Consider the following 13418-nt stretch of genomic DNA (forward strand, 5'->3'; position numbering starts at 1 on the left):
ACTGTAAATTTGTACTGATAAGCTTTATTTTTCAACATATATCGTGTGCTTTATTAATTATTTTATTATTTATTTCCCCAGAAAACACGTATCACAATTATTTGCACCCCTGGTTTAATACTTAATACCCAGAGATGACTGCCATGAGTCTTTTTCTATAATTTCTGATATGGTTAGAGAACACATTTGGAGGGATTTTCTTTACCATTCCTCCATGCAGGTTTTTGATGGGGCTTAAGTCAGGAGACTGAGATGGCCTTGCAGAACATGGATGTTTTCACTGAACCATTTCTATGTGGATTTCTATGTACAGTCCCCTCCAAAGCTATTGGAACAGCAAGGTCAATTCCTTTATTTTGCTATACACTGAAGACAATTGAGTTTGAGGTAAAAAGATGTACATGATCAGATGACAGATCTGAATTTCAGCTTTTATTTCCTGGTAAGATTTGTAAAACATCTTGGAACATATCATCTTTTGTATCACAGCACCCAGTTTTTAGGAGAGCATAAGTATTAGAACATGTGACTGAACAGGTGATGCTGTTGCCCAGATGTGTCCTGTGTTAGAAAAGATAAACAAAAATGAAAACCAGAGAGAAACAACATTGGGAGAAAAGAGGGGAAATCCATTGCACAAGCATTGGGGATAGCTTATACAACAACTTGGAAATGTCCGGAAACTTGGTCTACTGAGCAAAAGTAAAATTGCATTGCCAATTTCATTTAAATGGTAAATGGTTGGCATTTATATAGCGCCTTTATCCAAAGTGCTGTACAACTGATGCTTCTCAATCACCCATTCATACACACACTCACACACCAACGGCAATTGGCTGCCATGCAAGGCACCGACCAGCTCGTCAGGAGCAACTGGGGGTTGGGTGTCTTGCTCAGGGATACTTCGACACAGCCCGGGCGGGGGATCGAACCGGCAACCCTCCGACTGCCAGACGACTGCTCTTACTGCCTGAGCCATTATTTACAATATTTGTTAGGGGTGGCAATCATTTTGGCACCTATGGTTTTATGAAAAAAATGAGATTAGGGAAAACAGACACTTTTAGGTTTTCGCTTAATTAAAAAATATATTGGGCGGGGACATAACTAACAGATTATGTATTTGGCTCAATTACATTCAACCCTTGCCTATAATTACACAGCCTACCATAATACAATTTATGGGACATGCCATTGACTAGCAATTTGACTGTAAATACCGGGAGAGAACACCTATTTAATAACTTTAAACGTTCATATAATTCAATACAATTCGATGGTATAGGACACAAACACTGTTTTAAATGTATGAATTGTTTCATTTATGTTTTTATAGCCAACATATATCAGTGGAAATCTATGTACCTTGGGACTACAAGACTGTAGCCTACATTATTCCCTGGTTCTCAGTTGATGTCACTGTGTAAAAATGGGATTAACGATTTTTCATTGATGTTAAATCGAGATATACAATAGGCTATTTACGAAGATCAGTTGAACAGATCTAATCTATTGGTATTGACTATTGACAATAGGCTGTTATTTCTTATGCGTTGTATAGTTAGGTGTTTGTTTTATATTTAGTCATTTATGCTATTATAGCCTATGTTGATGCTTCATGAACAAAGATATTGGGGAAACCACTGAATGTTAATTTATTAGGCTTCAAAACTGTGCAATGTCTTAGCCACTTAAAGACTGTTTACAATTACATACATTTAAATTCCTTGGCATACACACAAAATGCAGTAGCCGAAAAACACTTCCGGTAATAAAAAACGATTTTGACAACTATTTATATAAATTAACTATAAACTATTTATAGAAATATCCAGTCATTCATTGGAGACAAAGAGATTGTAATCTTGCATGTTTTAGCTGAAATACGTTTCTCAAGCTCAAATGCGTCCACCCGAAAAGTCACATTTTGGCCCGTGTTAGATTTGGCTCCACTCTCCGTTGTAGAGCAAATATTCATCCAGAAAGAAGATATATGTCTTTGCTATGACTAGGCCTTTAGACCATCGGTACAGTTCTAGGACATTCCTGGCGATTACAGTTCAGTTGAAAGTAGCTGGAGTGAAACTTCCAACATGCCCCGACTGTGGGGCAAGTAAAAACAGCGTCCGAAATGTCGGAAAAGACTGGAAAATGCTTTGTTTTAATACAAGTCAAAGGTTGGTGAATCCAGCATTTCGTACCGTTTGCATTTTTCATCTGATAATTGTCCTGTAGAAATGGTCTATATTTTGTGTAGCCAACCGCATATGGCAACATTAATATGTAATGAATGCACACAGCGTTCCAACATGTCCCGGTTGTACTGCAGTTGTTGCTACTCCTGCATGGTTCACAGGCTCTGCTTGCTAGTGAAATGTACCAAAACTATACTGCTTTATAACCCACAACAGAGTGATTTAAATGACGTATATTTGCAGTATGTGGCGTTCACACGTGTTTAAACATGCCCCGTGTTGGTTTGTGCCCCGGTCTCCCCGACTAAAGAAAAAACTTACATTTTCAATAAATGTATCGAAATAGCCTCCAAGTATTTAGTTTTCCCGTATGTTTGAACATGAAATAGCCTATATTAATCATCCATGTTTTTATTATATGCAGCCATTTTTATTAAGGATGCCAATAATTCGGGAGCCCACTTTGTATTTGCGTATCCTTTCATTTAAAACGGTTGAAAGCTGTGGACTAATGATATAATAATTACAGTAACACAATTCATCTTATCCTCTGAAATTTCCGCAGCGCGATTAAACGGACTAGGCCTACATATAGGCTATGTCATTTAAATGCAGGTGTCATTAATCAGATGAGAAACGGACTGCACTTTCATTCGACCGTATCGTTGTCAAAATGTGCCATTGTGTGCATTTGAATATATTAGAATGTATTATTTAGACACACAACTTTTAGGTATAAGTTCCAGATGCCTCACATTTTCTAAAGTATGCTATGGAAAAAATAGTTATATAGGCTGCTCCCTTTATGTGTGCATTTTTATTTTATTTCACGAACTGTGAGATCAAACTAGGCCGATCTGAAATATTGAGTGGCTATTTATCGCCTTGTGCAAATTTCCCCTGTATGTCTACCGTATATTTGACAAATACAGTCCCCTCAAAAAGTATTGGAACAGCAAGGCCAATTCCTTTCTTTTTGCTATATACTGAATACATTTGGGGTTGAGATAAAAAGATGAACGCAAGACAAGAGTTCAGAATTTCAATTGTTTTTATTTCCTGGTACTATTTACATCTAGATGTGATAAACTACTTTATTACCTTTGGTGAGCAAAAGTATTGGAACAGAGAGTACTTAAGTAAATGAAAGTAAATAACATTTAATATTTGGTAGCATATCCCTTGCTTATAATAACGGCATCAAGTCTGCAACCCATTGACATCACCAAACTGTTACATTCATCTTTTGTGATGCTTTCCAGGCTTTCGCTACAGCCTCTTTTCAGTTGTTGTTTGTTTCAGGGGTTTTTCCCCTTCAACCTCCTCTTCAGGAGGTGAAATGCCTGCTCAATCAAGTTAATGTCTAGTGATTGACTTGGCCAGTCTAAAACCTTTGACTTTTTCTTCCTAGTGAAGTACTTTGTTGTTTTGGGTCATTGTCTTGCTGCATGATGAAGTTCCTCCCAATTAGTTAGGACACATTTCTCAATAAGTTGGCAGACAGAATGATTTTGTAGACTTCTGAATTCATCCTGCTGCTACCATCATGAGTTATGTCATCAATAAAGATTAGTGAGCCCACTCCAGAAACAGCCATGGAAGCCTAAGCCTGCACAGATGAGCTTGTATGTTTTGGATCATGAACAGATCGCTCCTTTCTCCACAATTTGGCCTTCCTATCTCTTTGATAGAGGTTAATCTTGGTCTTATCAGTCCATAAAACTTTGTTCCAGAACTTTTGCGGCTCATCACTGTACTTCTTTGCAAATTGTATTCTTGCCTTCTTGATTATTACTACTGATGAGTTGTTTGCATCTTGTAGTATAGCCTCTAGATTGCTGCTCTCTAAGTCTTCTTTGAAAGGTTGATTGAGATACCTTCCCCCCTGCCCTGTGGAGATTGTTTGTGATGTCACTGACTGATGTTTTGGGGTTTTTCTTCACAGCTCTCACAATGTTTCTGTCGTCAACTGCTGTTGTTTTCCTTGGTTGACCTGTCTGTTGTTCAGTACGCCAGTGCTTTCTTTCTTTTTCCAGGACATTCAGAGTTGTACAAGCTTGTGCAATGACACCGATTGATTTCCCATCTTTTCTAAGCTTCAAAATGACTTTTTTCCCCTCAAAGACAGCTCTCTGGTCTTAATAATTTCTAACACAAATGTAGTCATCACAGGCAAAAACCAAGGCTAAAACCAAGAGTAGACTACTACTATTTATTGTTTAACCAAACAGGACAGATCTGGGCAACAAGAAACATGTCAGTCACATGTTCCTATACTTTTGCTCACCTAAAAAATGGGTGGTCTGATACAAAAGGCGATATGTTCTAAGTTGTTTAACAAATCTAAATAGAAATACCAGTACATAAAATCTGAAATTCCGATCTATCATCTCATGTATCTTTTGACCTCAAACTCAATTGTCTTCAGTGCAGAGCAAAAACAAAGGAATTTGCCTTGCTGTTCCAATACATTTGAGGGGATTGTATATTAAAAGTAGTCTAACAGCGTGTGTGCGTGCGTGCGTGTGTTTCGCCGAGGCAACTGTGGAGATAAAAAAAAGAAGTATAAGAGATTTACAATATCTTAATTTACAAATTATAATAAGGCTGCTGCTTTATATATATTTATATGCTTTTTATAATCTTTATTTTTTCCAAGACATCCTGGGACTAGTCTCAGTAAATTGGGTCTAATGTTGAAGAAAGTGCAATTTGTTTGCACAAACCCCTTAATGTTATTTTGATTCCGTATTGAAACACACCTGAAGAGTTAACTAAAGGGAAGGCTATCTTCAAGTAGCTATTTAGAAAAATTCTCCTCACGTCATGTTTTAGGAAACACAACTGAAATGTGTAGAGCTGTCTTGAAATTCTGCATGAAGTAGGCTATGTCGTGCATTTTTAAGACACGTCGCTATCGGGAAACTCACCCCTGAGGCAGTTTGAATATTCCTTTTAATTAACAAAATGTAATGGAACATAAGATCACTTTCCTCAAACGTATGTAAAAAAATGTGTTGTCGTAGGCTAGCGGAAATAGTTACATTTAGTTTTCTTCAGGTTTAGATTGCTGCATTTCGACTCATTGTACTACGCTATATTGATTTGTCCTATATAAATAGATTAGGGATTTAACGCGACACATGCAATTGACTATTTGGAATCACACAACTCGTCCCAAAGTGTAATGGAAAAAATGAGATTTCACTTAGGCTACTTGCCTACTTGGTGACATGTTTCGGGAAACCTATAAAATAATCAAATTTCACGAAGAGAGGCTACTTCCATACATTCTTACCGCTTCAGGAAACTCACGCCGGATCACTGATGTCTGATATTACCCTGTTTGTAGCCTACTGCAATTTTAGGACCCAGTGAATAAAATCAGGCTATTTATCTGCGCTTACATGTGTAGGCCTAGTGATGTTTACGTATATGGCCATGGCATACACCTATGGAATTTTGTAATGACATGTAGGCCCACACTGATCGCTAATAAGAAGATACATGTATTTGCAATTACTAGTCTTATAGATCATCTGTACAGTTTTGGACATTTCTGGCGATTACAGTTCAGTTGAAAATAGCGGGAGTGAAACTTCCAACATGCCCCGACTCTGGGGCAAGTTAATTAAAACAGCGTCCGAAAAAACGGACTGGAAAATGCTTTGTTTTAATACCAGTCAAAGGTTTGTGAATCCAGCATGTCTTGCCGTTTTTTTCATCTGATAATTGCCCTGTAAAAAATGTCTAAATTCTATCCATACTAACCGCATATGGCTACATTAATATGTAGTGAATGTCTGGGAAGAAATTGATAAGAGCGAGTGCTAAATAGGATGGAATAAGTGCTGGGTACATATGGAATATATAATATACATTTGAAGTTATTGTGGCCGATGCATTTATAATAGGCCCCGACTATGCTACTTGTACTCCTGCATGGCTCACAGTCTCTGCTTGCTTGTGAAATGTGACAAAACAATTCTGCTTTACAACCCACAAGAGAGTAATTAAAATTACGTATATTTGGAGTCTGTGGTGTTCGCATAGCATCAGTTAATCGAAAAATATTACTTTCCCCATGTTTCAACATGCCCCGTGTTGGTTTGTGCCCCGATCTCCCCTAATGAAAGAAAACTAAACTTTTTAAAAATTTTATTTGACATTACAAACTTCCGTAAATAACACAAAATGATAACCCTCTAGCCTTCACGATTAAAAAAGAACCATAGCGTATTTTAATAACAATAATTCAGTAATTGAAAATGTATATTTACAATTTAAAATCTAATGCGAATGCACTGGTTATAAAACGTGTCGCTGAATTGTGTCACTGGTTACAGTAGGCCGTTACAGTTTTAAAATCGCTTCGCCAATGTGCTCCATTCATTGTCTTTTTCAAAACGTCCCCCCCTAGCGTCACGAAAACACAATGACAGCGCATGCATACACAGTCTATTGGCATAATTTCCCGCGTTAATCCTTCGTATATTTAGCCTACATTTCGTGGCATCAACCCCAGGGGAAACATACATTTTATCTGCCAAAAAATTATAACATCAACATGCGTCAAATACCATTAGCCATGGGGATGGTAAAAGTGCTCACTGACCGAGGGAATCGAAAGTTCATGTAATGTTGTCAAGGCTCATAGATATTTAACTAGACTACAAAGCACAGCATCGCGGTGAAACGGACTAAACACGCGCAGTCAGAATGACAAACCAAAGTCAAATTGCAGTTCAGAAATACCGTTCTTATGTAGCCTACCTGGTCTCCAAATCGATTGGCAATAGCTTAGCCTAGGTTTTGAACAATTTCTTTATTTTATTTGTTTGTTTGTTTGTTTTTGTTAGGGGCGACATATCGGAGAGCTTTTGCATTTGCAAAAGTGATTATCCACAATAGGCTAATATTACACACACGTTTAAATGGTCAACCCCATTTTTTCTTCAAATTGAAAGTGTTAGAACAGAACCCCCTGAAGCCATGTTCCAACTTCTTCTATTTATAGGCTAGCCTACGGCGCGACCTGTGACACTACAATCAAAACTTGAGACTTAATTATAGCTTATGCAGAAGGTGAACTCTTAGACCGGCAGTCATAGCGAGACCAATGTGTTTTAACTTTTCTATATTTGACAATAATCAGTATGAGTGAAAATAGGAAAATTAAGCTCAGGTTAGATGCAAGAATTTGTAAACGATTTATTGATTTTGAGACCCTTCTTTTAATGAGCGCTCCCTTGTATCAATTTCAGAAAATAATCAAATTTAGCATTTAACTTAATAATAATAATAATAATAATAATAATAATAATAATAATAATAATAATAATACATTATTTAAACAAATATTAACACAATAATGTGAAAAATAGCATTCATGGGCATTGTCTTGGATGTACAGACTATTGGGTCGCCAAATAAAAACCAAGCATACTTCCTTAGCCTATAGGTTACTGTTTATTTTGTAACACATCGCTTGAAGTCACACAAGGTTACCCTTTGGAAACAATTCAAAGGAAAGTATCAGGCCTAATAACCAGTGTAAAGTAGGCTAATGCTACTCAGAAAACAAACTGAGTAGACCTAGGCCTATAATAAAACAGCTTTACGTTTTCGTCGGACAACCTTTTACATTTTAATTAAACAATAGTACTTATAAGTATTACAAGCCATTCCAGAGAAGAACTGATACAAAAGTTTTTTTTTCTAAATGACATGATTCAGTGACGTACTTGTTGTATGTATCCATTATGTATAATCATCTATTCTTTTTGAAATTTGCATTCAATGTATGAGATTGATCGCTTACATATTTGTCACCATTTAAATATACACAGGTCTAGAGACAAAAACACCTTTTAACAAAATTAAATATCAAAAAACATTCTCCATATATGGAAGAATTACTTTGTAATTAGCACGTAGCCTATTATGTCCGTAAAAATACACAACAAAACCGAACGAAACATTTTCGCTGGAAGACAACACAAAAGTGTGCCCACCTTAAGCATTAGATGCACACAGTCTTTACAGTTGAGGGTCTTTTTATTTTCTCCAATAGAGGTTGAATAAAGATCCCAAACGTTATCTGTGGAGTTATATTGTGTGTTCTTTCAAGTCACTGTATTTATTAAAATCGGTGTATACTTTACAAACCTTATGGAAATACTTGGAAACACTAGTTTAGTTTGGTATAAAACTTACGTTTCCAGCAGTCTTTACAAGTGCGGGCTGTAAAATGCCGGCGCACCATAAGTCTGAGATCCCAGCATGAAAGGTGACAGTACCGCGTGACTTGGCAGAAAGGGTAATTGGGTGGTACAGACAAGTCCACCGGGTGTGTGACCCGGGTAGCCTGTGTGCATTGACAGATGACCGCTCATGGGGGGAGACGGACTTAGCGGACTAAGCCCTCCTACATTGCTCGATCCGTTCGGACCACCACCGCCACCGCCCGTCGGGGCGCTAGTATCTGCGCCTGGGTTCTGTTTCTTCCACTTGGTCCGACGATTCTGGAACCAGATCTTGACTTGAGTCTCTGTCAAACTGAGGGACAGGGCCAAATTGAGCCGCTCACAGACGGACAGGTATCTGGTAGACTTAAATTTGTTCTCCAGTGCCACAAGTTGTTCGTATGTGAAGGCTGTCCGGGCCCTCCGGGGTTTACCCGACTTGGAGTCCGACCCAGAGCGCTTTCTTTTCGGTTTGGCTTGCTGACTCTGTCCGTTCTGTCCGGGCTGCTGTGTTTGCTGACAACCGGGACTTGAGCTCCGGGTTACCAGGTCCTCCTCGTGGTGTCCCAGGTCCGTGTCCACGTTGCCGACAAGAGCACCACTACTTTCCTCGCTGCACAGCTCGTCCTGAATCTCGCTGTCAGTGTGAGTGCTTCTGCTGAAGTCATTCTCGCATTCGTCTGATTTGTACACGAACCCGTCCTCTGTGAAAATATAAGTGTGACCAGATTATTGCACTATAATTCTTTGCAATAGACAATGCGAAACCACCGATGATATAGGATAACATTTTATATCATTAACAACCTATTTGGAGAAAAAACGCACGAAACAGACCACCACCCGGTGTTTATCGGTGTATGGTTTGCCTTTACGCGCATGCGTGCTATAGGCCAGTGAAGGAAATATGCGTAAATACAAACACATTTGGGGAGAAGAAGGCCTATAATTAGTCATTGCAGTTTGTTTTAATGACGCATTTTTCAATATTTTGGGATTTTCTATTCACATTTAAGCGTTGATATCAGTCCAAAAATAAACGTTTGTAAAAAAACTTTTAAAAAAACGAAACAAACCAAAAAAAAACATGAAATGTCATTGATTTTCAAAGCATGTTACATAAAATATCAGTCTATGTATATGCCTATTGTATTCCACTGTGTTATTCTGACCCGGTTACATTACATTTTCGGCCACTTTTCATTCTACCATAACCTGCGATATTGCGCAGCCAGTAGCAATAATTTGGACCTTCAGAAATAAAGCCTTGCTATATCCCCCCAAAATATAGCCTATCACAAACAGTACTACCTTGCTTTTGATACACCATTGCGCATGGTACCCTTTACGAATGTATTCTTTTTTATAAAACAAAATCTGTATCCATATCAAAATTATTTTATGGGAACGGTGTTCATTTTATCCAACTCCTTTCACTGGAAAATAGTGCTAAACAAAAGTGCGCATTCAAACAGCTAATGCCATTCGCATTTTGCCACTCTTTTTTAAGGCATCGGAGACTGGGTCAATTTTCAAGGCACATAGCAAAGAAGGCATCGAAAAAAACATTCGATTCGGCATTGCCATACCAACACATCAGCGCAACACAAAACACTGGCACAGTTTTCAAAGAGGTTTAATTTAACAACGCGCTTGTTTGACTCCTTAATGCACGTGGACAGGTTTATTATTTTTGGACGTATAATCTAACACAAACTTTGCGAATCAATACTTTAATTTAAAACAAAATATATTAAACATTAACACTCGAACGAGTTTCCACTTTTCCATACTTTTCCCAGTTCATTGAACAGTAGGATCCACGGAAATATACAGATAGCCAACATGCGTAATCTTTATGTCAGGTAGAGAACTTACACACAATAAAATGTCCAGTGTCCGTTCGACTATATGTACTCTGTAAGAATTGATTTAACGCTGGACTTTTTACAGTGCAGTGTTCGTTTGCGAAGAAATTACTTCCCCTGTTGGAAGCTGTAGAAAGGTTTGTAAAGAAGCGGACCTTTGGGTATATTTCCAGCGAGGAAAAAGCAATCTGCTGCTTCTTTGGGCTGCAAACAAGCCGCGATCAATGGCGTCCCTTAATAAGTATAATAGGTTTTAATCGAGTAATTATCCGAAATTTGACCCTATAATTTAGATGTTGGAGGGGAGTTTGCAAGCTGCCTGAAAGAGATACGCACAATTCGATAATAGGATATCGACCAGGCCGTCCTACATGCCACTCTGGGGCGATTTCAGCCATTATTCTGCCTCTTTAACGCTGCTAAGCACATTTTACCTTAAATGTAATCGAAGGAATTTAATTGTTTTTTCTGGAGATAACTGGCGTTTTGTCACAATTAGTCTGTTTCTTCCAGAAAGAGGACAAAAGTGGCAGAAAACTGCCCCATTTGCAGCTATATACACGAACTCTGGAAATATGCGCTATAGGCCTTATAATGGTTACTGTTGCAATTCGAATAATACTAGGCACTTTATTTTGAATGTTAATTAGGCTACATTACCTATAGCCTACTAGTTTCCGTCATTTTCCCCTTATTTGATTTCGATCAATAGTTAATTGCGTTTACAACAAAACGTTGAAAGCAAGTAATCAAATTCAAACAAAAATCTAGCTGTTTCTATTACTATTATTATTATGGTTATTGTTAATATAGTAGTAGTAGTAGTAGTAGTAGTAGTAGTAGTAGTAGTAGTAGTAGTAGTAGTAGTAGTAGTAGTAGTAGTATTCCTTACTTCCTTACTTTGCATTAGCTCTGCATTTTTCGTGTTCTTTCCCTCTGATAAAAAAAAATAATGCCTTTGATATGTTTAGGGCTAAATTCATATGCCCATTACAGTTATTGCTGTTATTATGTTTCTACTCTAATGCAATTTAATCAGGTTTACAACACTATGGTAATTAATGTATTTCAGTTTTGGGACGTACAATTACTTTCACATTTGTAAGGCTTGTATTCAAGCCTATTTCACAGGCATCCAAATAGACTTTTACTCCTGTTTGGATAAAGTTTAAGAACGTGGATTCCTAGGATTCCTAGAATAACACTTTTATAATTATGTTATAACATGTTTATAATTATAAGAAACAGACAGAATGCATGTCTTCACCCGTCTAAAATGCGTAATGTAAGTAGGTAAACTTCATAACAACATAACGTTCCTTTCCTTGGACAGAATAATCTGCAAATTGGAAAATGGTAAGGGTTAGTGCAAGTATCCTCTGATACTTATACATATATGATACATATAGTCATTGTAGATAGATCATACCTATCTGAATTTTCATGTTGATGTTTTACCCTAAATTTTAGCTCGTGCATCACTTTTAGTCGCTGCACCTTTGTCAAATTCACAGCAGGCTACTGGGAGCAGCTGTTTCATTTTCAACATCAGCTCTAAATCACCACGCTCATATATTAAATACAGGCGTATTTCCTGACTGATAAATATGCTAAACTTCTGCGTACACGTTTTAGTCTCATGTAGAAGTTTTACTTAAACGCAGCAGTGTCCAACACAGAAGATTCAAGATATATGCCGCCAAATCAAAAGCACATCTCTCTCTCTCTCTCTCTCTCTCTCTCTCTCTCTCTCTCTCTCTCTCTCTCTCTCTCTCTCTCTCTCTCTCTCTCTCTCTCTCTCTCTCTCTCTCTCTCTCTCTCTCTCTCTCTCTCTCTCTCTCTCTCTCTCTCTCTCTCTCTCTATACATATATACACATATATATATATATACATAACGCAAAATATTACGTTATAGCCTAATTGAAAGCTACTTACTTAGTAATCCTGATGATTTTTTACAAGAATCATATTCTTCTGAATAATTTTTCTGATCTAATGATAGATTTGAGTCTTCTCCCCCTCTGTTCTCTGTCCCGATGGAGTAGTCACTTCCAGTCCTGTTCTGATGTTTTTTACTGGTAAATTTGTTTGGGTCCAAAATGTCCAGAACTGAAAAAGATGTGGTCCGATGAACAGTCGGTGGGGCGGCCACAGACGGCTCTTGTCTCGGCGAATTGTCTCGACTATCCCCCGGAAGCCTGTCTCTGCCCCCCGGGCAGGAAAAGACCGACAGCTCATTAGCCGAGAGCCGCTTCTCCCCATGAGTGTCCATGCTCTCCGGGACTGCCATCACGACTACCGCTGTCTGGGCTGCCACACCGGGCGCAGGCGGAACAATGGAGACGTCACCCACCTGAACCTTGTTCATGACTCCCCACCAGGATCTAGAGCAATGCCTCTTTCAGCTGCACTACCACTTGTTTTAAATACACGAAGTGCCGATTGAGAGTTTTCACAAAACGAGTAACATGACTGCGTCCGCAGTTATTAAAAATATGACAGATTTTCTGGGCGTAATACTTGTGCAACGCTTCAAGTCCAGTGGAAGCAGCGTCAGAGTTCCACAGCGAAGACAGGAGTTGATGGTCCACTGTCGGATGCTGATCTCCTCTGCTCCACTCCTTTTTTGGTTTTTAACCATCCCCACAGGACCCTCCACGTTTATGTCACTCCCTGCCCCCCTCCTACCCTCCCCTTGCCGACGCACGCACACACACAGGCTGCACCTTATTTATGCATCCATATTCAACTGTGGATTGTAATTGGCTACAAATTAATCCCGTGCCACTAATGGCCTGTAATCTCCGTCCGCGAGCGGGAGAGGGAGCAGAGGCGAACAGAAAGTGAGGAATGATGTAGCTTATGATATACTCGGCTGTCAGCTCTGTTTCAGCACAACTCCACTCGACTGGAAAGCATCTAAATAGGCTTATTTTTCCCCCTCTGTCGTTTTTGGACCAGGGTCAAGAGGGGGTGGGGTTGTGATAATGTTGATCGTCTCTAAATAATTACACGATCGTGACGCCTCGCAAAAACCTTGCATGAGCGTTTACACTCTTTCAGCACTCTGTAGAAGTCGGCCTTCCGCGATTCATGTGTTGTAGTCGTA

At 38.6% G+C, this 13418-nt stretch overlaps 1 protein-coding gene across 1 annotated transcript; it reads right to left on the reverse strand.

Moving 5' to 3' along the window:
• Positions 1–8425: 8425 nt before the first annotated feature.
• nkx1.2lb (NK1 transcription factor related 2-like,b) lies at positions 8426–12677 on the reverse strand. The gene is made up of 2 exons (XM_061253154.1): positions 12245–12677; positions 8426–9144 (listed from the first exon to the last, which is right to left on the reverse strand). Exons 1-2 carry the CDS (start codon positions 12675–12677, stop codon positions 8426–8428), a joined length of 1152 nt encoding a protein of 383 aa, XP_061109138.1.
• Positions 12678–13418: the final 741 nt, after the last annotated feature.

This window comes from Conger conger, chromosome 8 (assembly GCF_963514075.1).
Source record: "Conger conger chromosome 8, fConCon1.1, whole genome shotgun sequence".
NCBI classification, from domain to species: Eukaryota; Metazoa; Chordata; class Actinopteri; order Anguilliformes; family Congridae; genus Conger; species Conger conger.